Below are 24,843 nucleotides of genomic sequence, written 5' to 3'. Positions count from 1 at the left end.
CTTATTAAATGCAATGAGGCTTGTAAAAAATACTCTTGTAAGTTTCTTGTAAGAATCCTGTTTTGATAATAATAAACTTCATGTTTGCATCTCAAGTTTATCAGCTTTTTATACGATTAAATAACAGCAGGAAAAAGCTGAGACATAAGTGTATTAAAATATCCTCTCTGGTCCATTTCAAGGCACAAGGATAAGCTATGAAGTATAATCTGGTTCTGCAGACATTGCTGGAATGTAGGGCAAATTGACAGTTAGCTAATGGTATTAAATTTAAACAGTGTTGCTAAAAATACCACCTGACACCAAGGCAGAGGGGATAACTCATCCACCTAAAAAAATAAATAAATGTGTGGTGTCACAACTCTATCTAAAATATAAGGACCTTGATGCAGAAAATAGCAGCACTTGTGTGTGTGTGTGTGTGTGTGTGTGTGTGTGTGTGATGCAGAGTGATGTGATTCGGTGCTGAACAGCTGCTGGGAGGAGAGGACGAGGCGATGAAAAGTGTATCATTATAGGAGTTAAAAGGACAAAGAAAAGAAGGAGACAAAAGTCAGGAGGCAGAAAAAGAGCTGACATCATGATGGACAGATAGTGAGAGGACGTCTGTGTGTGTGTGTGTGTGTGTGTGTGTGTGTGTGTGTGTGTGTGAAGGGGAGCACTAAAAGAGAAAGATGGATGAGAAGGAATGGAGTTAAAAAGAAAGAGGAGTGGCTGAAAAGGTTGAAACGAGGAATAAATGGGATAGAAGGATTAGATGGGGAGGATGTTTGAGATTCTTCACACTTTCTTTAAAAATGACTTCCTGCAGCTCTTAGCAGGAGTTACTTATTTAAAGAGAAGGTATTTCTGTGTGTTTGTGATCTTACTCAGTGAGAGTTGGTCCTTTCTTCACTATAGGGGAGGCTGTGTGTCCAGCAGATGGTCAGGGACACACACACACACACACCCATAAATACATATGCGCACACACACACACACACACACAGCTGAATCCCTGAGGGTTTATAAGAGGTGCCCCTGCTGGAGTCATTCTGCCCCCCAGAGGAATCCATTCTGATCCTGCATGCCTTAGTACTTCTTTTACAGTGTGTGTGTGTGTGTGTGTGAGGTGTGTGTCTATAAACCTCCCTTGTCACAATGAGTCCTGAACAAACCAGCTGTTCCTTTTTTTAAAGCTGTATTTGCATTTTTCTTGATATTCATCAGTAAATGTTGATGACTCAGTGACATTGTGCTTTGATTTAATTCCATTTTAAAACAATCTGAGCTGGTAAAACACAAACATTTCAGACTTTTAATAGTTTTTCCTTAATTTATATCGAGTGCTGAAGTCACAGCTTACAGACTAAAACTAGAGCTGACCAATGGCTGCCAATTCAAATGACATCAGCTGTAGCTTTGGTTTATAAATTACTTGTCAACCCAAACTCTTTAAAAACTTACATTCCCTGAATCAGCAACTTATTGCACAAATTCTTATACAAACCAACTTCTCTACATTTGTTAGTTGAAGCAACTATTAAAGCATTAATCTAAAAGATGCTTCATAATAAATGAAAGTTCATTAAAATCATTTAAACCCATCCACAGGTTTTAGACACATTTTAGTGATGCTACAAACAAACGAGCTACACAAACACATGATCTCCTCCGTCAGTGGCTGATGATGAAGTCAGCCTGTTGATGGTGGCTCGAAACGACACGTTTTATCTGCATCTTGTAAGACTTTCTGCTCACAATCAGCTTGTTCAGATAACGTTAAAAACCAGCCGAGAAGTTGGGGTCAGAATCATGTTAGTGATGAGATTAGACCAGTGGAGAGCACATCGGTCTTCTCCTGAGATTTTAGCTTGTTGGCTGTGACTAACGGCTGCAGGGTGAGTGATTCAGAGCTGCAGGGGAATTTATCAGGGTTTTTTCCAGCCCTGCTAAGCTGTCGGTCTCGTTCATCACTGTGTGTTTCTGTCTGTCGTCTCTGTATCATCAGATGAGGGATCCCCCCCCCACGGATAAAAATAAAATGTTCACATTTTTTATCAGTTTGGATGGGAATCTTTTTTTAAGGAATATAAAGTCCATGAGTGGCGGGTGATCATGTAACTGTCAGTGTGTGTGTATTTGTTGGTTGTAGTGTTATTAACGTACCTTATGAACCACAGGAGGGATTTTAATGAAAGTCTCAAAGATTAATCATTAGATGTGAGAAACGTTTGAAATCAACGCAGTTCAAGATGGCTGCCTCAGCTCGTCAGTCTTAGCCAACACAAAAATGTCTGTAACTTTGTCAGGTTTACAGATATTAAGATGAAATCTGACGTGGTTGTAGTCGAGACGTCACGCTGTGCAGAGAGTAAGAGTTCTAGTCTCTTTTCACATTGACAAAAGTCAGTTTTATGTCTGATTAAAATCAACAACATTAGTGGCTCAGGTGATCTTTTCATGTAGTAAAGATTTTAGCTGCAGGGATTGTTTGCATTTTTATCCATTATTTGCCTTTTCATCTAATATGATAGCATTATACTTCTGTGTTTTCCTAAATATTCCAATTGTAATAATACAGCATTTTAATATTTATTTGATCAAATTTATTTTGAAAATGTTGAAAGTATGAATGTCTAAACAACAAATAGGAAAATCCCCAAATCAGTGATTCAGGTGTGACTTAAAGGGTTAAATTATCATGTAAGTGCAATCCTGGAATATAATTATAAAAGACAACATTCATATCCCTCCAGGCTGTGTGTTGGTGTGTATTTCTCAGGTGTATTTAGGTGTGGTTCTGGATCTCTTTTCATTTATTATGTGTTATATGTCAGTTCATGTGTTTCAGATCAGAAAACTTTTTAGCTGTGTGTTAAATATTACACTTGATTCTTCTGTCTTGTGTTTCTGTAATTGTTTAACTTCTGCAAAGTTTCCTCATTGCTTTTAGTAACCCCCCCCAAACATGAACAGTATCAGTTTAAACTCTGATTTATTTTATCTTTGACTGAGAGTGTCTTTGTTCTTCCAGAGTTAAGGATGATGGCTGAGGGGCGTTTTGCCAGTCTGCCTAGATCGATTCATGCCCACCACACCTTAGGAGCAGGCGCTGCCCACCCCGGAGTCCCCAGCACCTCCCATGGTGCCCCCAGTAACGGCCTCTCCTCCCCCAGGAAGCTTCAGGCCTCCCTCACCACCTCCATGGACATCCTCAGCTCTAACTCTGGGTGCGTTTAATTTCTTCACCTAATTTAAACAGAACTCTTGTTTGCTAGAAAACGTCCCAGGATCTCTGTTTTTGTTTCCTTCCTGCAGCCTCTCAGGCCTGGGCAGCAGTTTATCTGAAATTCCCGCCGCAGCCTACCAGTCAATCTCATTACATGGAACTCTGCCCCGGCGCAAGAGAGGAGGGAACGTCACTCATGGGAACCACACTTGGGACCCCAAAACCAGTCACACTCAACCATTCCTTTGTGGGAACATCCATCAACCGGCAGCATCGTCGCTGGTTCAGAATATCACTGATGACTTAAAAAGTTACAGGTAAACACCTCACTAACTCAGGCATGGAGGACGTTTCTGGATTCCTCAGTTCATGGCTTTATATCACAAAAAGTTTCACTAAAATGGGTCTGAAGTTAGAGATTCGAATGCTTGTTGCCTGAAAATTCAAAAGGTGGTTGTGAAAACGTTTCAGCTCGGTTATTTATGGGCAACAGCTGAAGTCATTGACCCATCTTCTGTGAAAGAGACAACTACACATTCATCAAAGACCTGTCGGCCCAGTCCGCTCCGGTTCCTGTCAGGTTCACGCAGAGAACCAAGTCTCAGGTCTGAAACCTTCAAACTGCTTCTCATCAGAACCCAGTGAGAGAGGAAGAGACAGGAGGTTGTAAATGGAGTCCTGAGGGGGGGGGGGTGTCTAACTTCAGAGAGAACACACACCTCATCCCTCATCATGTCCTCCCATCTTTCTGTCTCTGGTGTCGAGTTTCAGACTGTATCTGATTTGTGTGCTGGTCTGTCGGTGCGTGTTTGTACCCCCCAGCAGTTTGGTTACCTTTGTAGGTCAGGGTGTGGCGTGGCTGATCAGAGATTACTGTGAACTCTTTGTCTCTCCTCCTTTATGTCTCTGCCTCCATGTTGGATCCATTTCATAAGCTGCTGACACACAGCAGGATCATCTGTCCAGGTTTTGCAGGTGGCTGGATGGTGACCAGAATAATAATCCCACTGAAGCAGGCTGCGTGAACCAAAACAAGTCAAGTTTTGGTTCGCGCAGTTACTTCAGCCAAAATTTAGTTACATTTTCTGCTTATCTGTTTATCTTTGAGGCATGTAACCACTGGTCAGTCGGTCTTGACTGTTGGCTGACCTGTGGCCCCTGACCTTATGTTGCACTAGCACCTGATTGGTTGGTTTGTCTCTCTCTTGACCTCTGGGGGGCAGCTTTAGGACCACCAGGAGAGGAGGAGGAGGAGGAGGAAGGTACAAAGAGACAGATCCGAGGGAGGAAGCACAGAGATAAAGATACACATGATGCTGATACATCATACATTTATTCTTTACTTTCCTGGCCATAAAAAAACTAAACTAGAACCTATCTGAACCATTTAAACCTAAATTTATCTTAATTATAATTTAGTTATTTAATTTAAACCACTATCAAACACATCAACTAAAAATATTTTTACATACATGGCTTCTTATTTGATTAAAATACAGATTTGTTTAAAGTTAAGAGAAATGCAATCTATAATTTAATCAAATAGTAACAAATGTAAGTACTTGTTGAGTAATTATTTCTCTTTAATGCCTAACAAACATGAGGGAGAAAACATCTGGATCTGAATGACTGATGAACACAGCAATATTACAAATTAAAGGGCATTTATGACCAAAACTTTCAAATACAGAATAAATTCCCCATTAAAAAAATATAAGCACATTGCATTAAAATAAATAAATAAATCATCAGGATGAATGTTTGTCTGTCACAGTGTTGTCCTGATGTGTCTCCAGAAAAAAGTTAACTTAAATGTGTTTCTAAATCTTTAAATGTGAACAGGACAGGAAAAGACACATATCAGAGTGTATCAGTGTGCTTTGTTGTCAACACACGTAAAAATGACTAAATTAGTTAAACATTTTATTTATTTTTGTTACTTTGAGGTGATTTAGTACTGTTTATAATCAATCTAGTGATTTATTTATGAGACAAAAAACATCTTAGAAAGTTGAGTGTTTAATCAGCAAAAATCAGGAATCAGGAAGTTCTTCATTCAAAAACAAAAGAAAGATACTCAGGTTAATTGAGTGTAAGATGCTCTTTCATTTGTTGTTTCCTAACAAATAATAAAGGAAAACACCGTTTGCACAGAGTTACAGTAATTCAGACTCCAAAGGAAATCTGAAAACACACTGACCTCTGCAGGCTGCTGTTTGACAGCCTGTCTTCTGCCTCTCTCTCTCTCTCTCTCAGACACACACACACACACACGTCGTTCCTTCCCTGACTGAAGCCAGTCGTGGTCATGCTGAGCATTGTGCAGTGAAATGCAGAAAAATGAGGCCAGAAAAAGATTGTGGCGAGTTCTGCCTGTTTCAGCCTTCCTCACTCTGTACTTTTCATCCTCAGCTCTCTCTGTCATATTTTCTTTCTTTGCCACACTGTTACAGATTGTTACAGATTGTTTTTGTGGTTTTAGAAGCAGAAAAATTCAGTGTTGGATGCTGTTTCAGCAAAAGAGAAGTCTGATTTAGCAGTGGTCAGTTTGTTTGGTCTGGAAAGCGGTGGCTCATCATTCCTAACTTTTTCTTTGTTTCAAACCTTTTAGTTAACTTTGTCTAAAACAAATTAACAATAAGAAGCCTAACAAACAGCATTTATAGTAACAAATGTTCACCACTTTCAGAGATACGTCATTCTGTTTGTCAACCTGACCTTTGATTCAAATGCTAAAAAGAAAAAAGAAAAACAACAACGCAGGGATTTCCCCTCAGTTGGACTCATTTACTGGGTGTTGTCTGGTCATGGTGATGTTCATTGTCCCCTCAGAGGCAGCGCAGGGTTACAGGGTGGAAGATGGTTGATGTGGTGAAGATTTTGGCCTTTTGCAAAGTTTAACCAAGATGTGACCCAGGAAAGGCAACAGATACAGTACGAAAATAAAAACTAAATAAACTAAAATGATTTTATTTACATCAATAATAACAAACAATAAGAACCTAAACCAGGGCTCTGGGGCCGTATGTGACTTTTATTTGGTCCCTTTGCAAAGCCTCTTTGTAGCTTTGACCAAAACATAGAAATAAAGAAATATACAGCAAGACTGTGGACGATTCTGAGGCAGACAGAGAAGTTTGAGCACTGCCTTCCATAAGTGACCATTTTATTTTGAATTAAAGTCTCCGTTCCGTTGCACAGCTAAACCCTGCTCATTATTTTAGGACCTTATTAAAACTGAGAGGGCTTAGAGCTAAACATATTTGCTTTGGTAGGTAATGAACTCAGCTAATATTCCCGTGGGAACACCATTGCCAGCTTAAGGGATTTGAACTACCAACCTTCCTAAAGTAGCCGGGGATTTGAGCTAATTACCACTTTCACTGAGCCCCCCACCCTGGATGTAAGCCCCCTGCAGAGAGAGCTGCAATAATGCTCCAAAGTACAGTTATTTAAGGCTAACATGTAGAGAATAAGTGAAAGTTTCTGTGTTTAAGAAATAAATTATCAGCCACTGCTAAAAAAACACACATGGGAAATCTGCCATTGAGCCTATAATTGACTTTAATAGTGACTAAAAGCAGATAAAACTGCAGTTAGAATAATATGAGGAGAACAAGCAGTTTTTGGTTGAAAAAAATGAAAATCAGAATATAAGAAGAGAGCTGCCTGTGCTGCTGCTGTGTGTGTGTGTGTGTGTGTGTGTGTGGGTGTGTGTGCTCTAACCTCTGTGTGAAACTGTCAGTGGACTCAGAACGGGAGGCGTGTGGCTGTGATGTGTGTTATGATGGGGGGAGGAGAGAAGAAGGAGGCCAAGGCGGGCGGGCAGTGAGTGAAAGTGTTTACTTCTGCCTGAAAGTGTGAGAGAAAGGCAGCAAAAAGGACGAGAAAAAAGAAGAGGCTTGGCTTCTCCCTCAGAAAGCCACTTACAAAGTGAAACCTGCTGAACTGTGGATGAGATTAACATTATGAGAAACTCTCAGCTTCACAGAGGAGATGCTGGCCTCTTATACCAATGATATGGACCCGTGAGATCCAGTTAAATCTTTACGATCCTGTCAGGCATCAGCTAAACTGAGAGGACCTGAAGAAGCAACATCAGCACCAGCTCTGTAGTTTATTTACAGAGAGTAACCAAACTTCTCACTGGAATGATGTGCTCCCTGAACCGGACCTTGTCTCTGTCTGTCTTTCCCAGGGACCCTGCAGCCGCCCTGGATGCCGCAGTCGACTATGTCAAGGTAGGAGAAATACTTCCTGTTTTACAGTATCACTGGTTTGAATGCACTGACTAAACCACTGCTAGTTTGTCTGCTTTAGAGGATTATTGTTGTTCAGTTTGTTGCATTTGAGTCTGTGTACAAAAAAGGTCTCATCCAGAGTTTAACTGTGTTTATACGTGTTACCCACTTGATCAGGGGCTGGTTGTGAAAAATTAAGACAAATGCAGCAATGCTAAATGAAAACTAGAGAAACTGCATTTCTGCAAAAATGTATTATGAAACAAGAATGGGTTGTTAAAGCTAAAACAAGCAGAACAGAGACTAAAATGAAGAAAACGAACTAAAAGCAGCAGAACAGTAGCTAAAATGAGCAAAGGAAATGCTAACATTAGCAACACAGTCGCTAAATGTAGTAAAGCTGTAACTAAAACCTGAATGGAGCAGAAAGGTAGCTAAAAGCTAAAAGGAGCAGAATAGCTGCTAAAAGTACTAAACAATCACTAGAAGTGGCAAAATGATTGCTAGAATATGCAAAATTGTAGGTAAAGGCTAAAAGTTGCAGAATGGTAGCTAAAAAACTGAATAAAACTGAAAATAATGGACTGAATCCATCCAGGACTTGTTTAATGGAACACATGTAAAATCAGTCATCTGAGATGTTAATCTAATCCCTGCTGGATTAGAAAGATAAAACACCTTTAAATCAAACCTGCTGCTCTCTTAATCAGATTCACACACATCCTCACCACCTGAGCCTGAGAATGACTGAGAGCTGCTCATCCTCATCTTTACTGCCGGGTACACCAGATTTTACAACATAATGTTATTTATTTCAGTCTTCATTCATTTCTATAGTTTGTGGTGTTTTGTGGAAATAATTGCACTGATATCAGAAACAGTTTTAATTTAAATTCTTTCAGAAACAATCAAGATTTATTTTGTTTTTTACTTGGAGTGAGACAACAAAGCATCAAAATTACAGTCATGCTGTATCTATACCAATCTTCATGTCTTATTTATACCACCGATCAACATCTGTATAATACAGTATCTCTAGATTGTCCTAAGTCCTCACATGTATTGAGAGATTTGTTTCTCAACTCTTCATCCTTTACCCCATTATTCATCTTTTTCTATCCATCAATCAATCATTCACTCCTCTTAGTAGCTCATATGTTTGGATGTTAACACCTGAGTGGGGAAAGCAAACAGTCCTTTCCATGAGAGCAACGTCACACATCTGCTCACACACGCACACACACACACACACACACACATGTTTCTCTCTGGTTAACACTGTGCTGACAGCATGTGCAGCTACTGTATCTCATATGTTATATAATAGGTGTGAAAATGGAGCTGTCAGCTCTTCTCTGCAGCTGCAGGTGTGTTTGCATTTTAAAAGTGGCTGAGAACAGACATGTGTCCAAAACACAGACAGAAACAAAGGTACAGGTGTTCGGTGTCGAAGCCCTGGGTAAAAATGTCACTGCAGCAACACACAGTGTACACTCAATTATACAGCACAAGTTAGCTGAAATAAACTAAGCCAAGAAGGTTTTCACAGAGAACAATAGCTTGAAATAATCCTCTACTTATCAGATTTAAGGCCTATTACTTCCCTTGTGGCGGGTCTTATTCCCAAAGGCTTTTGCTGTCTAAATTCAGCTTTTTTAAAATCCGATTAGCTTGTTTTCTCGTCACAAACTGGTTCGAATAACTTTAAATAAGGTCACTTCGAAATAACAATGTCTCAAACTTGAACTAAATGAGTCAATTTAAAATCTGGTGCATTTTCCTGATAAAATAAGTTTCTAAATCTGTGTCAAAGTGGTTTTCCCACATGTGAAGCGACATATCACAGCAACGTGATAACAAAAGAAAAAAAACTGTTTCAAAACAGCATTCGTTTGATTAATACCATTTATATTTACTGGTATAGTGAGCAGAAATGTAGGAATAAATTATCTGTCATCATTTCATTTCCTGTAATGAAGGCAGTTTGTGTTACAACAAATGAAAACATAGTTATTGATGAAGATGAATGATTGATCCTCTTTGATTCAGAATGAACTTTTCTCCTCTTTTAACGAGTCTTTTCTCTTTTCTTCCTCTTCTGTTTGTTCTTTCATTCCCTCTCTGAGCTGAAAGCTGCTCTGCACCAATATGAGAGAAAACAATAATGCCCTTTGTGTCTGTGTGTGTGTGTGGTCTCATGTTACAGTAGCCTAACTCTCAATGTGAAATACCTTTGAACTACACACAGATGTAGACAGCAACAGTGACAATAACAAAGAACAACAAAGATTCTTATTGCAGCTTTAAAAAAAAGTTTCATATTTTTCTCTGCAATGATTGAAAGTTTTAAAAGTGCGTCATCTAGTGGCCAGTTCAGGTACTGTGTCGCATGAAGTCACGTCACAAGTTGTCGGTCAGATTACTAAACTGTGGGACAATAATCTGCATCATTATTTCAGTCTGTCTGTGAAGAATGTCTTCAAAAAGCAAACAGCCAATAATTCAATTATAAGTTTGTGGTTTGAACTTTCTGCCAGTCAGTTATCTGGACTGGACAGACAATCAATCCGGCATCCGGCCAGAGGCTTCATTAAAATTCCTAACGAGTTTTTAGTTGTCCTGATAAACTCAGAGGCTGATTGATTTGTAGACTCTTAGTTGTATCAGACCTTTTACAGATCAGAGTTTTTTTCATTCTTCAAACAAAAAATCATTATAGTCTGAGTTTGACCACAAACCAAATACTGTTCAGTTCTTCCTAAAGCTTTATAATCTCGAATAAAGCTCCTTTTTGACTGCAGGTATCATCCATTTTAGAGCAGGTAAAAGGGTTTGTTGAAGTCGAATAGCACTTGTGTCTCAGGACGTGTGTTGAGCACTGAACGATGAAATTCTGCCTAAACCTGTGATTTTAACCCCTGTTTGTGTTTGATTTTGTTAAGGTTTTGTTGCTGTTTTAGCAAGTATCTATCTGAACCCCCATGTACTCTAAAATAAACTTGTAGAAATATTTTAAGCTTATTTTCCTTCTTGATATGAACGCTCTTATTTGCCTTTTTCTATTTTAAGAAGACTAAAAGTCAATTAACTAAGTGGCAGTTTGCTTAGTATGATTACTTTTTAAGTCAGAGAACATTAAAACCTTTTATGATTGTTTGAACAATATGTACTGTTTCCAGTGACTGCAGACATGTTCATTAACAATGAGAGCACACACACACACACACACACACACACACACACACACACACAGTAAATCCATCAGGCTGAACCAGTTTACTGTATATGATTATCAGTCTGATGCTGAGAGCAACACAAGCTCTCAGGTTTCCCCAGACGTGTGTGTTATTTGGTATCAGATGATATCATACTTTAACTGTCAGCTGCAGCTTTGACACAAAAATCCATGCAGCCAGTACCAGGAACTCAAAGATGGCTGCTTCAGTAGATTTGACGTAATGATAACAAATACAACACAATAGATGTAATTTCTGTGTATGACAACTGATCTGAGAGATTGACTATTGTTGTGCAGTTTTCTTTTTAAAGACTCATGCATATAAATAATACTACTACTAGGACGGTTCCAAATTAAACAACTATGTGACGATGTCTTGCATGTTAAATGTTGAAAGGGTAAAAAGTCTTTGTGTCTGATAAAAGGTTTGTGTGCTGCAGTGTGGTAAATCCTGTGTATTTCATTTGTTGCTGTGTTTGGTAGGTTTTTCTCAGTTTCAGCAAAAATCCATCGCTTGTCTCCATGTTTTCCTTCTTTGCGGTTGTCTCCATCTTATTCTGTTGTGTAATTTGCAGAACCTCTAAATGTCTTTCACTGGACTTAGTTTGGCAGCAAAGATGGAGACAGGTTGACATCTGATTGACACTGACCACAGTTCTTTCTTCAGTCATTGGATGGAAGCCAAGTCTTAGCTCATCTGCTGGTAGGACATGTTCCCAGTTTGTGGACGAGGGACGAGAGCAGTCCCACAGAGTCACCCAGACGGTCACATGTTGGGTTTAAAGTCTGCACTTCCTGTTCTCTCCTGGATGGAATCATGTCCCACGCTCCGTTTTGTGACATAATTAGCTGAACAGTTTTGTGCGTTTGACAGAAACAACAAACAGGAATAGAAAAGAACCTCGGCGTGTGGATTTCTGTCGCTCGCTGTTTTTCCAGAGCATTCCTGGAGCATCGCATGTGTGTATTTTAAGGTGGACTTTTAGCCTAGCTGGTGATTTGGGGCTGCTGTGGTCGACCGTGGGGTGTGTATGTGTGTGTGAGTGAGTGTGTGTGCTGCTCCAGGGAATGTTCGACATGTATTTCCTTCCCGAATCCTCAGAGAGTTCCCATTGCAATCAGAGTCAGAATCTCCCTTTAACTGGTTTCTGCTGGGGCGTTTATTGTGTATCAACTGTTTTCTTTGTGTTTGTGCGCTCTGATTAATGTTCTGTTGTGTGTTTTTGGTGTCATCTGATCGTATATGTTTGTGTGATGATTGGTGGCAGCGCTGTGGCACTAGAATGTGGGTGGAATCGCTCAGCTGTCATTAAGTTGCACAAATGGGCAGCTATTTATCAGGATCACTCTGCAGGACACACCGAACAACTCGTTCCTCTTCCAGTTTACTGGATTCTTTTTAAAAGTAAACCATCATGCAGTCATTTCCTAAATGATTGTTAGTTACTGATGGGTGTTTCTTGAGGAAATGTTGCCAAAAACAGTCAGAAAAAGATTGTTGTTGTTCGCAGTTAGTTTGTTTGGAAAAAATGAGCCCCTAAGGGGACATTGGTGAAATAATTATTATTAGATTTGGTTTTACAGAAACATAAACACCTGTTTTTGATCGACAGATATTTTCTCAATGGTGCAATAAATAAAGAGCTATAAAAAGTAAAGGCCCTTTAAAGAGGGGGAGAAGTAGGAACAGCATTAAACCGCCACTGGTTTGTAATTATTTATAAACCATCTGACATTTTGAAGACAATAAATTGATCAAAATGCAGCTTGAATAAAAAATAAATCAGCCGTACATATTTATATACAGCATGAGGATGGAAAATAATCTCATCATATTCAGTACAGTGTGTTTTCATCCCTTCTGTGTTTCAGGGAAAATAAGAGGGAGATTTGCCTTTAGGACACTCCCAGACAATCCACACTCAACTGGCTCAATCCTGACCACGTGGTGCTTTCTCTTGCCCATATTTGGAGTTTGATGGGCGGAGCTTGTGGGGGGGATGTTGGGAGCTGAGCCTGAAGGGTCCACTCTGCAGGGGACTGTGGAGGAGGCACACAGAGGGATGGGAGAGGGATGGTCGCTGGAGTTTTCTCTCACGAACACTGCAAGCAAGTGTTTGTTTTTCTGTCTCTGTGATGGAAGTTTTCATCCTTTCCTTTTTGCTTTGGGTCAGTGGTTAATGTGACCAAAGTCACTCTGCACAACTGAAGCAAAAACTTGATGAAACCAGCATTGACAGCTGTTGCATGCTGGAAAAGAATGACGGAGCGATGCAACTTAAAGGCCCTGACAGAAGCCCTGTGTTGCTTCTACAACACCAACTCTGTCATCAGTGGAAAGGTGAGGAAAAGACTCCGTGTGTTTGGATGTGTGCACGTACTCGTTGCTCTTTTTGTGTCAGGGTATGAAAGTCTGTGCACATATTTGTGCATGCATGGACGCTGCAGTTTGTGCCGTTTCCTACCATATTTTCATGCCCAAGTTAAAAATAGTGCTCAATTTGGTCTGGCAGGATTATTAACGTGCAATTTTCTTTTGTGCAAGCATGCGTTTTGCTCCTTTGATCTCCTGGATGCTGTTTAAAGCAGACCACAGGAAACTGACCAGTCCACTGCCTGAAAAGCACATGGCACCACTTCCAGAGCAAAAATCTAATCACTCTGAATGGTTCTTCTCTTTCCCTTTTCTGTGAGTGAAACACTGGGCTTTTTTTACTCAGACCAGACGATCTCATAAATGAGGGACTGTGTGACTGTCTGAGAGTGTGAGATATGTTGGCTTCATCCATACTGCTGCTGCTGGCAGACAGACAAGGCAGTGTGTGATGCAGACAGAGTGTCCAGGACCAGGACCAGGACCAGGATGATGGGACTTATGCAGATGATAAAGGACTAACTTGTGGTGCTTTGCCTTCTGTATGATAATGAAATGTGTCGCTGTCATTAACTTAATTGGAAGAGCAGTGGTGCAGGAGGCTGCGCTGACGTAATCAGTCCCTGTGTGGATCAGCCAGGAGGTTCTCTTCAGTTTCTTCCTAACATCAGTTTGGGTCTGGATAAAAGAAAACACATGTAAGGTGTTAATCTTTATCAAACTCTCTGTAATAAAGTCCCATTCAAGTTTTAGGCTTGATGTCAAATGATGAAGAAAAGTCAGAAGTTATACCTAAAATGTTCACATTAGACCCAAATAAATCTTCACAAATACTTAAAATCCTATAATCCAAGACATTATAATGTCTAATGGCCAAGCTGAAGTATTATTCACAGATCATCTGCTCAGGATTTATAAAAGGAAAAGTCTTTTACAAACCTTTAGTCATTTTGCCAAATGTTACGGCTGGAATCTTTTAAAATTAAAAATTAAAGTCATCATTCAGAGAAAGTTATCCTGATCAGTACCTGCTCCACTTGTCACTTCTCCTCTGAGAAATCCCGATCAGTGTAATCCATCATCTGAAAGCCTCAGACTGTGGAAGAATCAAATCATCTCTTTCACTTCTCAAAGCAGACGCAGAGTTTCAGGCTGGTTTCTGGATTAATGTCTTTGGCTCATTATTCATGGCACTCAATGGCAGTAAAACATTTTTTTCTTAAATTATTTTTATTATTGAATATATGGAGTAGAAAAAATAGCTGCATAAATTTAAAACTGCTCTTTTATATGATCTAAGATATGAACAAAACAAAAACTTCACAAACACTTCTGTCCTTGTCATCCTCATTCCTTTTTTTAGTAGCATAATTTATTGTTTCCTTTCAAATGAAACCTTGTCTGAGCTTCTTTGCTGCTTGTTTCCTTTCTTCCCTTCCATCTTTAAACATTTGACTCCAGAAGCCCTGGGGTTTTGTTCCATTCCCTTCTTCATTCTTTCCTCCATCTGTCTCCCTGGGAGGTCGCCATTTAACCCCGGAGGGTGAGCATCTTGTTTCTCTGCCTTATTTGTAGGCTGTATAGTACCAAAGTGGAAGAAAATTAGTCAGATTATGCTATTTTTTTAATCTAATTTTATCTAAAATTCTGTAATTCTCCTCCTATCTGATTAATATTTGTTCATAAAGGATAGACTGAAACATCTTTATCCATCTTTATTCATTTGGTTTCAGGACATGGATTGAAACCTCCTTCTTACATCTGGTGCAAAACAAGCTAACAAACAAATATAAAGATGTTGCTGATGATGATCCCCTTCATCCTAACAGGAGCTGGAAAACGTTTTGGGCATAAACAGGAAGATGCGTGTAAACAGGAAAGGTTTGAGGCCTTCTGATCTGGAGATGCAGAAAGCAAAAGATCTGCAGTCATTAACTTTCATCAAGTGTCCTCAGATCAGTGGTAAAGTGGTCATCTTCAAATCAGAAGATCAGGGGTTAGATCCCCAAATGTGCCAAAGTGACGAGGGACAAGACCTCCCCTCTCGACGCCCTGCCTCTCAGTCACTGATGCTCATCACTGTTTACAGGAGACTAAATTGTTGCAAATGTAAAATAAAATGTAATGTGTGGCTGGGCCAATCAGAAACACATTGTTAAGCACTTTGCTGTGGAAGTGTGAACTATTTACCATTCCATCCAGGAAAATGTTGGGGAAAAGACTGGATGTTATAATGAGGTTTTATAGAAAAGTTTGGGCCACTGGGAGGGAAAAAGTTTCAGGTTTTTGCTGAACAATCACAAAGCATCTAAAGTTTGACTTTCTGCTGCATTTATTTCCAGCATAGCTGCACGGCTGACTCTTTGCACTGATATTGCAAAACTTTATTTTGAATTAATGTGACAGTGAGGTGGATGCTCACTGTACGGCAGCTGGAGTCAGAAATAAATTTACTGTGGAGAACCAGAAAGAGACAAAGACCTAAACTCTGAGACACATGAAAATATGAGGAAATACCAAATTAAATACAGACCATTTGGTGTTTTTTTTTAATGGTAATGGTGATAGTTTGATAGGTATCATTTTGGGGACAAACCTTTTATCCTTGTGAGTATTGTGCTTGTTCTGTTCCACCTCATTATAAAAATGAGGTGCAAGTGTATAAAGTTAATTAGAATTAGATGTCCTGTAGGTGTGTTCGGTGAAATCCAAATTCAGGTTTTACATTTTATCTATATGTAAAATTTAATAGATTAAACCCCAGAAAAAAGTTGAGAATATGTCAGTAGGGGGGAAGACGGAGGCAAACCCAGACTCATCGTAAAAAGGAAACTAATTTAAATAAACAAGAAAAACAAAAGGGCTGACGTGGCAGAAAACTAACAATACAAAAATCCACAACAACAGCGTGAAAGAAGCAGAATGATCCAGTGTAGAATGGAAGGACAGAGACCGGTTAAAAAGGCTGAGGAATAACGAGGTAAGTGGACACAGGTGAGAGATAACAATTACTGACAGGTGGAGATGGGCGTGGCAGACAGGACTGGAAAAACACTGGGGAGGTGAACAGTGACAAGACATTAACACAGAAACCAAAAAGACAGTTAAAGCAAAACAAGAACTACAACGAACATCAAACAAAGGACAAAACACCAAAAACTGTGACAGTATAGGTCATGATTGCAATTTTATAAATATTGTTTGTCCAAAATATGCAGCATATTTCATTGTAAGATGATATGCACTGCCTTTGTTTGCTTCTCTGCATATATTTGGTAATATTATATTGTTTATGTGACTTTTAGGCTAAAGTAACTTACTGTGTCATGAGTACACAAATATGTTCCACCTGAACCAGCATTACCTGCAGCTAATCTGACACCACTGACACTGGGAATGTTTTAAACACAACTAAACAGGCAAAAAACAAAGTCGGAGTGTGAAAGTGAGAGATTTTATTAAATGAAGTTACACTGACATTAACCCAACCTGAGCCAGGAGCTTTATACAATATCTGAGGAAATATATTCAAACCAGGACAGAAAATCACTTCAACGGTGCTGCAGAGGATTAACTGTCTTTAATCTATTTTAATTTATTGTTTAATAAGGACAGCAGAATATTTTAGTTGTAGTTTTGTAGCTGTAGTTTAACCAGTTAAACTCTTTTCAAACCAGTTTTATAGCAGGTTTATTTTTTTCACACGCATACCATGTTACTCATAATACTATAGGAGGCAGAGGATTGGGGTGAGAGGAGGATTATTATTATTCCGTTCATGATAAGGAATCAGAGTTATTGTGTTATTTGTCTTAACCTCACTGAATTTAATGGACAAGCAGCTTACATGGTTGTGCTTCTCACTGGTCTCTGATCCATGAGAAGAAATCCTCACCAGAACAGGCAGAAAATAAAATTAGAGATTGGAAATGTGTGTGTCAGAAACCTTTTACGGTCGCAGACGTCCTTCTGCACAGCAGCCCATTTTGTGGGATTGTAGATTATTTCCATGATGAGCTGGTTGGTTTGATCCACTTTGCTGTTGTGTTGCAGTAAATCCAGACCTCCTGGTACAATATGAAGCGAGCTGCACTATCAGGGTGACCTATCACAGGGGAACCTTTAAAAATGCTTTTCTGTGGTCTGCACCTGTCTTTATATCAGTTTCTGCCTTCTTCCTTAATTTGGTGCCAGTTGTCTTCATCCTCTCATGTCCTTACATATCTCTGTCTTCCCTTTTCATCTCTTTTACTGTTGGAGCTTCGTTCTGAACATGAACTGGACATGACCCATCAACCATCCCCACCTCTTCACAGGGTGACCTTCATGCATCCATCCTCTCCTCAGAGAGTCTCACTGCAGACAGACTTGTGTAGTACATGTTACAGCCACAGATGGAAGTATAATCAATACCAGAGTCAGACATGCAGAGATGAACACAAACAACCTGCTCTTATGTTGCATTTTCTGCCCGTGATGGTGTGCAGTAAAGAATGGTACAGTTTCAGTACAACAAGAAAAACACACACTGCAGGCAGTCTGTCAGGGGTGTGTCCATATGTGGTGTCCTGGAACTCCTTCTTAAAGGGAAATTAAGATTTCCATATGTGCAGCATGCAGGCAGTTTGGTTGACAGAAATAATAATAATAAAAAAGATTGATGCTTGAGTAAGAACTCAAAATGATTCCTGCTGCTTACTGCAAAGAGGGTGCAGTGAGAGATCAGTTTATTTAATGATTTTTGTTACACATTTCTTTTATGAGATGATTGAAGTCAAGATGAAAACATCAGTAAATCACTTGTGGATCATTACAGTTTATATGGAGAATTTAACATTGGCATCTGTCACGTGATGATTTATTTATTATGAAATATATATTTTCTATTACCAAACGCCATGACTCACGATGAAACAAGAAACCTGTTTCCACACAGAGTTCAGTGAAGCGGGAAAACGTGACTGATCGACAGCTGAGATCATCGCAGGTTGTTATAACCGGCTGGTGGTTCTGGTTTAAACTAAGAAAAACTAAATCAGTGCTTAATGCTGCCAAGCCTGCAACGAGTTCCACTCGTTTCTGAGCTGAAGCTGTAAAACGATCCGTTGATTTCCTGTCAAATACAGAGACTGAGGGCAGAGAGGTCATTACTAATCACTTTAACAAGAGCCATGGAACAGAAAATATGTTTAAAACAGAAAAACAGAGGAAGTGTGGCCACATGGAGACAGTAAGAGGTGTAGAGACGGCACAGAAGGTTTCAGCTTCATTCAGACGCTCATATTTAATGCATGAATATGACTCAGTGGGTAGATGTCAGCGCTCTCGTTTGGATCTGTTTCTAACCTGAACTGCTTCATTTTCTGCTGTTTTATCTGGTAATTAGCAGAACATTTGCTTAAAGCTAAAAAATACTCAACAAAATTTTAAATTGTTATAAGAACCTCAGCAAACTTAGTCAAAAAAAAGGTAAAATTAGCCAAATATTAGCTAATAGCTAAAATGTACCAAACTAAAATAAGCAAAACAGTAGCTAAAACCTAAAATTAGCAGATCATCAGCTAAAAGCTTAAAATAAAGTGGATATGCTGAAGTAAAACAGACTTATTATTCACACTATTAATGTGTAATTAGGACTAATCAAAGTTTTGTGTAAGTGTGGGGTTGTAAAGTTCACATCTTCTACATTTCCTTCATAAGAAAAGACAAATTACAGACCTGACTGACGAGAAATCCCACCACGTGTTAACTGTTAACACCGGGCTGTAATTCTGAAGAACCGCAGCCTTCAGGGGTTTGTTTGCGTCACTCCTGTGTGTTTATGCACGTCAGGAGAAGGTGTGCATGGAGGCAGGCCCGGGCAGGTGGGTGTTGACAGGATGCTGACATCACAGAAACAGGCACTAGGTGAAACCTAGTGAGTGAGGAACGAAGGACAGAATCACAGAGGAGACAGACGGAGACAGACGGAGACACTGTGTGGACATGTTGTCTGTAAACCAGTGTAAGGAGACGGTTGGTGTTTGAGCTGCTGAGACTGAAGAAAGGAAAGCGGGACAGAATGCAGAGACCCAGCAGCTGGGATGTAAGTGTTGGATTTGCTTTGGAAAGCAGGTGGTTGAGCTGGCTCTGTCCTCTCTCATGGCTCTTTTTCTCACTTTAGTTCCTTAAACTTTATTGGCTCATTACTGAGATTTAATTTATAAATATGTTTAAACTAAAAGCTGCTTAGCTCTGTGACGTTTCAAGCTTCAGAATTTGGTTGATAATTCTGTTTACAGTATGTCAAACTAGGCTTTTTTTTATTGACATGTTTATAAAATTGACTCAGTTTTTTTTGGATTGTCGTTTAATATTCAGCCAACAAAGCTTTGATATATGTTATGTTGTCACATGTGATGGTGAAGAAAAGTTATTATTTTTCTGCTCAGCATCGGTGTCATAAGTGTGATGATGGTTTTGATAATCCAACAGTGGGTGGAGTCCAATCAGCCCTGACAGAAAAACCACATGAACTTTCTAACCTTCTGTTAAATCCTGCCTCCTCTCGAGTTAACTGAGAGGGTTATTAGTTAACTACTTCCACCAGCCGTGTTCGTTAACAAAGAGTCACCACTAACTGATCGTTGCATCTGTTATGGTGTTAGTTCAGTCAGACAGCAGGACTCCAGGATTCATAAATACAATTCTGTCAAACAGAAAATACAAGGCATTGATTAATTCGAATCTTTATAATCTTACATTAGCAAGAAAACATTTGTTCTCCTTTATAAAATAACTTTTCCTGTAAGGAGGTAAAGGTGATGTAGGTGAATATTCAGTATGGTTTATTCAAATACCCAAAAATGTAAACATTCTTTAAAAGGATTCATTGCAAACTTTAAAATCAAACATATAAAAAGGTCATCCTGAGTTATATCAAATGGTGAAGTTTGTAACAATTTACTCCAGTAGTTTTCCAGATATGTTGATATGCAGGTCTGAAACGCGGGCCTGCACTCAATGTAAAGAAAGCACTCAGCCTAATCTGCCAGTAAATAAAAAATGGAAGCTTGAGTCACATGACTGACCTACTGAACATCAGGCTGGCTGTACGTAAACAAATACAACTTCATCTATTTTCAGCCACTTCTGCTGTTTTTGTAGGGAAACAAACACGTGATAGTTGACATCCGGTCTCTAATTTTGAGTCTTCATGAATTTACAATAAGTACCTTTTAATGTAAGTAAATATATTACATTTCTGAAGCAAAACTGAATGAAGTGCTTTGCATGATTTCTCCAGTGTTCAGTTTTCTCTTGTTCACGTCAACTTCAACTTCGTGCCGGGATTTAAACTTCTTCTTAAATATATTTACTTCAATGTCTTCCTCTGTTGGAGCCAGTTGTTGATAGATTGGATTGAACCAAATCAGAGAGAAGAAATGACAGATGAGGCACAGCTGCGGGCTGCACATCAACACAAAATAATCCATTAAAACTATTTTTGGGGACCTTAATTTATCTGAGAATAACAATCAGTGGATTTAAAGGTGATATAAGTTTAGTTTAGTTTTGAATTTACTCTCCGGTCATGAGTTTTGCATCAGGAGAGTCTTTCTGAGGGTGTGTCCTGTGCTCAACTATTTATATGCAACACTTGTGCGTGAAGGGAAGCTGTATGCAGGCACAGAGTGACGAAGCTCTGAGTAAAAAAACAACTGATTCAAATACCAAAAATGCTCCACTGGTTTGTTTACTGGGTGACAAAACAAACCCGAGACGTCACAAGATGATACAAACAAGTTAGATGAGCAAAAAGGAGCGCATGATCAGCAGCACAACCTTTGTTAGATTAGATGATGTGTTTGTCACGATACTGACACAAAACTTCTGCTTGTTTTTATGACAGTTCTCCAGAGATCAGTTCATCCTGGACTGTTCTTTAGAGAAGCTTCGCAGGGAGCTGGAGGAGGAGCTGAAGATGAGCAGCGAGGAGCCCAGGAGCCACGCTTGGTACCATGGAGCCATTCCCAGACAGGTAAAACATGCACACACACACACACACAGATAAATCTGAGTCACTGTGAAAAACTTGTTGAACCAGATCACCTATTATTAGCACACAGTCATTACGGAGAGATTATAGGTTGAACTGTGACCTCAGCAGCAGCGCCGGGGTTACAGAAAGCCCTTGTTCTGTGCGCTGATATGAAAGAGTGTGTGTGTGTGTGTGTGTGTGTGTGTTCCCTCTGAGAGCTGCTGCTGAGATGTAATCGGTTTTAATAAGCTGCTTCCTTTGGCTAAACTAAACTACCATTATACACTATGCAAACACTCACTTAATTAAAGCCTTCAGTTGTGTGTGAAGTTCTGTGTTTCTGTGGGAAACAAGACTGAAAGCCGGCACTGAAGCAAGACTGAGAGAGGAAAAACAAACAAAAGGAACTAAATATGTTCATCAAAACATGAATAAGTTGGATGTAAATTTACCCAAAATGATCATTTTTATCCAAAGGGTGTTTTTGTCTGATGTGATTAGGCATCCAGCCTTTAAACATCCCAGTTTCAGCATTTATTTCTGACATCTTACATATTTGGACCTTTTCATTTCAACTTTTTTGCAGCAGTTCAGGTTTTACATTTTATTTTGCCCAGTATTAATGTTTGCATATTTATTTCCCTTTTATCTGTTCAGTACTTTGGTCAGCCTACATTGTTCTAATTATACTTTAGAAATAAAGTTTGAGTTGAGTGTTAATCGGTAATTGTCACAAAGGGTTGAGCATGTTTTTCCACATTTATTTTCAAGTCAAAAACATGGTTACTCTGAATAAAACTAGTCTAAATGTACAGAATGAACTACAGCTAATAGATTTTATAATAACTTTGTTTCATGTAACTTCAGCAGACCAGCCGGGACTGAAAACTACCGTTATTAGATTTAATTCAATGTTTGGATTGTAAACAGCCTCCGTGTGACACTGTGTGTGTGTGTGTGTGTGTGTGTGTGTGTGTGTCTTCCCATAACCTCCAGGTTGCAGAGAACCTGGTGCAGCGTGACGGAGATTTCTTGGTCCGTGATTCAGTTTCCAGCCCGGGGAGTTTTGTTCTGACCTGCCAGTGGAGAAACTCTGCTCAGCACTTTAAAATCAACAAGAAGGTAAAATAAAACCACAAACATCTGGTCTCCAACTGGTGGTTATTCAAAGATTTTCACATTAAAATGCTCATGTTTTCAAATCCTCTCAGAATTAAGCAAAACACGTCACTTCAGACATCAGAAAACCTTCGATCTGAATAACATTTAGTTACTATAAATGTAACTATATCAGGTCATTTTTTTCATTTATTTGAAAAGTAACGCTGTGTCTTAACCTCCAACCAATAATAAGATCAAAAGTAAATGCTCTGCTTGTTTTTTCTCTTCCAGGTAGTGATGCGAAACGAGGCTTACTCCAGGATTGAGTACCGACTCGACAAAGAAGGATTCGACAGCGTTCCTGCACTCATTAGATTCTATGTGGGCAACAGAAAACCTGTCTCACAGGTAACTTTCAGGATTGTTTGCTTCTTGCCTACCTTCCAGGTTTTTGAAGTAATGTTGGTGTAATGTTATTTCTTTTGTTTCTAAATTTAAACTTAAAAGTTTTTTAAGTTTTAAAACTGCAGTGCTTTGCTTTGTTTGTGACTTAGACGTATTACGTTGACAGAACAACTGGCCCCGCCTCCTCTTGTTGCTGGGAAGCTGCCATGTTGTATTTTTAGGACCAGAGTCTACACAGGAGGGATGTGGGGCTTTAAGCCCCGCCCACTTCCCTGAACAAAATCCAGGTGTTAAATGAGCTTTCTTTAGGGGAACTAATTAAAGCTAAACTTGTTTAAAAATGAATCTTTGAACCTGCAGCATTGTGAGAAACATGATCTGAGATCTGAGGGCAGGTTTTTATTTTACAACAAGGGTCCCGTTCATTTCCTGTTCTGGCTTCAACTTCCAGGTTCCAGTCCAAGGCCTACTTATTATTTACAGTCTTTGGTTTGTGCAAGCTGAACTCACATGCAAATCCCTCTCCCTCTCCTCCCTTCTGAGGGTTGTTAAGGTCTTCATTGGCCTCGTCCACAGGAGAGCTGCTCTGGTCTCATAAATTGGTCTGAAACTGACTGAAGGTTAGAATAAAAAAAACTGCATTCTGTGTTTTGGAAAGTTGACCCTCAGAAGGGAGAGTGATTTGCATGTGAGTTCAGCTTGCATAAACAGAAAAAAATGTCTAGGTGATGCTTTTTTGTTAGTTATCATCTTGATTTAAATTCAGTTTTAAAAAAAAAAACTAAACAGTGTGGCAAACATCTGAAATGTATTGAAATACTTTGTTGTGGTTTCATGAAAAAGACAAACATTCATCCACATCTGTGAGAAAATATATTTATATATATTCTGCCTCCCCTCTGAAGGTGGTGGGCGCCATCATCTTCCAGCCAATCAACAGGTCGATGCCGCTGCGCTGCTTGGAGGAGCAATACGGGCTGTCAAGTAACCACAAAGAGGCGGGGCTTACAGAACAGGAGAGGCGGGGCCAAAAACGTCTCAGCCTCAACATTACCAACGGGCACACCCACGACAACACACACACACCCCACGACGGCACACACTGCCAAGATGGTGGATTGATCCGAAACAGCCAGCTGAGGTTTGTACCGAAGAAAGTCACACAAACACACAAAGTTAACGACAAACACACACATTCCTCCCTGGCCTTAACGAAGGCAACGTCTCACTGAACGTGTTCTCTGTTGGACTGGATGAGTGCTGAGGCAAAGGCAGTTTAGGTCCAAGCAGGGCAGAACGTTCCTAAAACGTGAGTAATGACTTCAGCCCAAATAACACGTCACCCGCCAAGGCAGACAACTCTGGGTTTCCTCGTCTGAGACCGAAATATCTCAGAAACCACCGGATGAATTTCAATGAAACTTTCAGAAAATAATCTACAACTGATTCCCCACTTCAAAATGGCTGAAACAGCCAATTGATGTAAGAATACACATAAATGTCAGCTTTACTATTTGATGTAGTAAAAGCTGAGAGTCATTCTGAGATTGCACATAAAATGTTTAAAGTTTGACCAAAACGCCATAATTTCCAAACATAAAATAATCTTAATCTCAAACTCTGGCATGAAAGGCAGTGGGCATCATGCATTTAAATTTCCATAATCTAAACAAACGTCCCACATTTTAACTCTGAACTCGTGCCCTGGAGGAGTTTGCATCCATCACTCCGACCCCAGTTTGTTGACACAACATGTCATGTGTGTCAGACAGAGGTGTGTGGCTTTGCTTCAGGAGAAACAGAAGTGTGTCGCTGTTCAACAAGGTTTAAACATAAAGACACAACATTCAGTGTAAGGTACGGCGTGTGAGAACAGAGTGGAGCGAGGAAATCTAAATAAATTCAGGATCTGACGCAGATCAGAACAGAGATACGTTAAAAACTTAAACTGTTGAAAAAGATCGAAGATGAATCTTTTGATTCTGGTTTCCCTGATGTGAACATGTTCAATATGAAGTTTTTGGTCTCACTTGTCTCTCAGGCTGAAGGATCGCTGCGGCAGCCAACCAGCAAGTCTGAATCAAGTCCAGGAGAGGCGGCGCCCTCTGAAGGCGCACCAATCAGAAAGCTTCTTACCTCTGGGTGAGAAACAGTCCACATCTCTGAACCTTCCTTCAAATTAAAAGATCTGAAACTTGATCATTAGGCGCACTTTATTTATATTTTTGTTCTTCTTTGCTCCCTTGTCCTCCC

General features: G+C 39.6%; 1 protein-coding gene across 4 annotated transcripts in view; it reads left to right on the top strand.

Annotated features, from left to right (window-relative positions):
- The window catches only part of bcar3 (BCAR3 adaptor protein, NSP family member), a 49,287-nt gene that overhangs the window by 20,051 nt on the left and 4,393 nt on the right, over positions 1-24,843 (top strand). For 3 of the 4 annotated variants that reach the window (XM_017439420.3, XM_037974260.1, XM_017439421.3), the window contains 8 exons: positions 3,017-3,212; positions 3,301-3,528; positions 7,410-7,452; positions 20,956-21,084; positions 22,081-22,206; positions 22,477-22,593; positions 23,496-23,731; positions 24,632-24,732. In XM_017439420.3, the coding sequence (XP_017294909.1) occupies positions 3,017-3,212; positions 3,301-3,528; positions 7,410-7,452; positions 20,956-21,084; positions 22,081-22,206; positions 22,477-22,593; positions 23,496-23,731; positions 24,632-24,732 (1,176 nt within the window). Of the gene's footprint in view, positions 1-3,016; positions 3,213-3,300; positions 3,529-7,409; positions 7,453-12,737; positions 13,032-20,955; positions 21,085-22,080; positions 22,207-22,476; positions 22,594-23,495; positions 23,732-24,631; positions 24,733-24,843 lie in introns of those variants that run through there. The other variant, XM_017439423.3, reaches the window with a different exon arrangement.

The sequence above is a fragment of the Kryptolebias marmoratus genome, linkage group LG24 (assembly GCF_001649575.2).
Source record: "Kryptolebias marmoratus isolate JLee-2015 linkage group LG24, ASM164957v2, whole genome shotgun sequence".
In the NCBI taxonomy this organism is placed as follows: domain Eukaryota; kingdom Metazoa; phylum Chordata; class Actinopteri; order Cyprinodontiformes; family Rivulidae; genus Kryptolebias; species Kryptolebias marmoratus.
Note: the sequence above shows the minus strand (reverse complement) of the source record. Positions and strands in the feature narration are given on the sequence as shown.